The sequence below is a fragment of the Egretta garzetta genome, unplaced genomic scaffold, assembly GCF_000687185.1.
Source record: "Egretta garzetta isolate BGI_Z169 unplaced genomic scaffold, ASM68718v1 scaffold141, whole genome shotgun sequence".
In the NCBI taxonomy this organism is placed as follows: Eukaryota; Metazoa; Chordata; class Aves; order Pelecaniformes; family Ardeidae; genus Egretta; species Egretta garzetta.
Window position 1 is genome coordinate 84,789 of NW_009258664.1, and position 578 is coordinate 85,366.

General features: G+C 67.8%; 1 protein-coding gene across 1 annotated transcript in view; it reads left to right on the forward strand.

The window, feature by feature from the left end:
* The window catches only part of RUSC1 (RUN and SH3 domain containing 1), a 7,002-nt gene that overhangs the window by 1,467 nt on the left and 4,957 nt on the right, over positions 1-578 (forward strand). The window contains 1 exon segment of the mRNA XM_035903930.1: positions 1-577. This exon segment is cut by the window's left edge and continues 17 nt beyond it. Coding sequence (XP_035759823.1) covers positions 1-577 — 577 coding nt within the window.

Sequence of the window (578 nt, forward strand, 5' to 3'; positions counted from 1 at the left end):
TCCTCTCCAGCACCGTGGGCCAGGAGCCAGCCCGGCCCCAGCTCCAGCACGACTGGGCAGTGAAACCACCCAGCCACAGGCAGAGAGAGGTGACCACGTTCAAGGAGCTGCGGTACCGCAGTGCCTCCAACAAGCCCAAGGGCCAGCCAGCCGGTGAGCGGGCACAGCCGGTGGCATCTCAGCAGCCACCTGCACCCCTTGAGATGGCCACGGGCGGCGACGGCTCAGGCTGGATGCCACCGGTGCCTCTGGGTGGACACTCGCTGGCACCTGTGGAAAGCCACCAGCTGAAGAGGAGGCGATCCCGACCGGGACTGCAGCCCATCGCGGAGGGACAGCCGGGGGACACGGAGGAAGGGGGGCTGCCACTGCAAAGCTGCTTTCCAGGAGAGAAGGGGCTGCTGGGCTCTGGTTGTGATAAAGACGCCCTGGTTCGGAGGCTCAGGGGACCTGGTGGGGACCCCTGGGTGCCAGGGACGGGCGAGAGAGGAGACGAGACCTGCAAGGAGGGTAAGAGTTCGGGTCCCCCCTTCTGGGCTGGGGGCAGGGGTGTCAGCCCTCAGTGGGCTGAGCGGGGC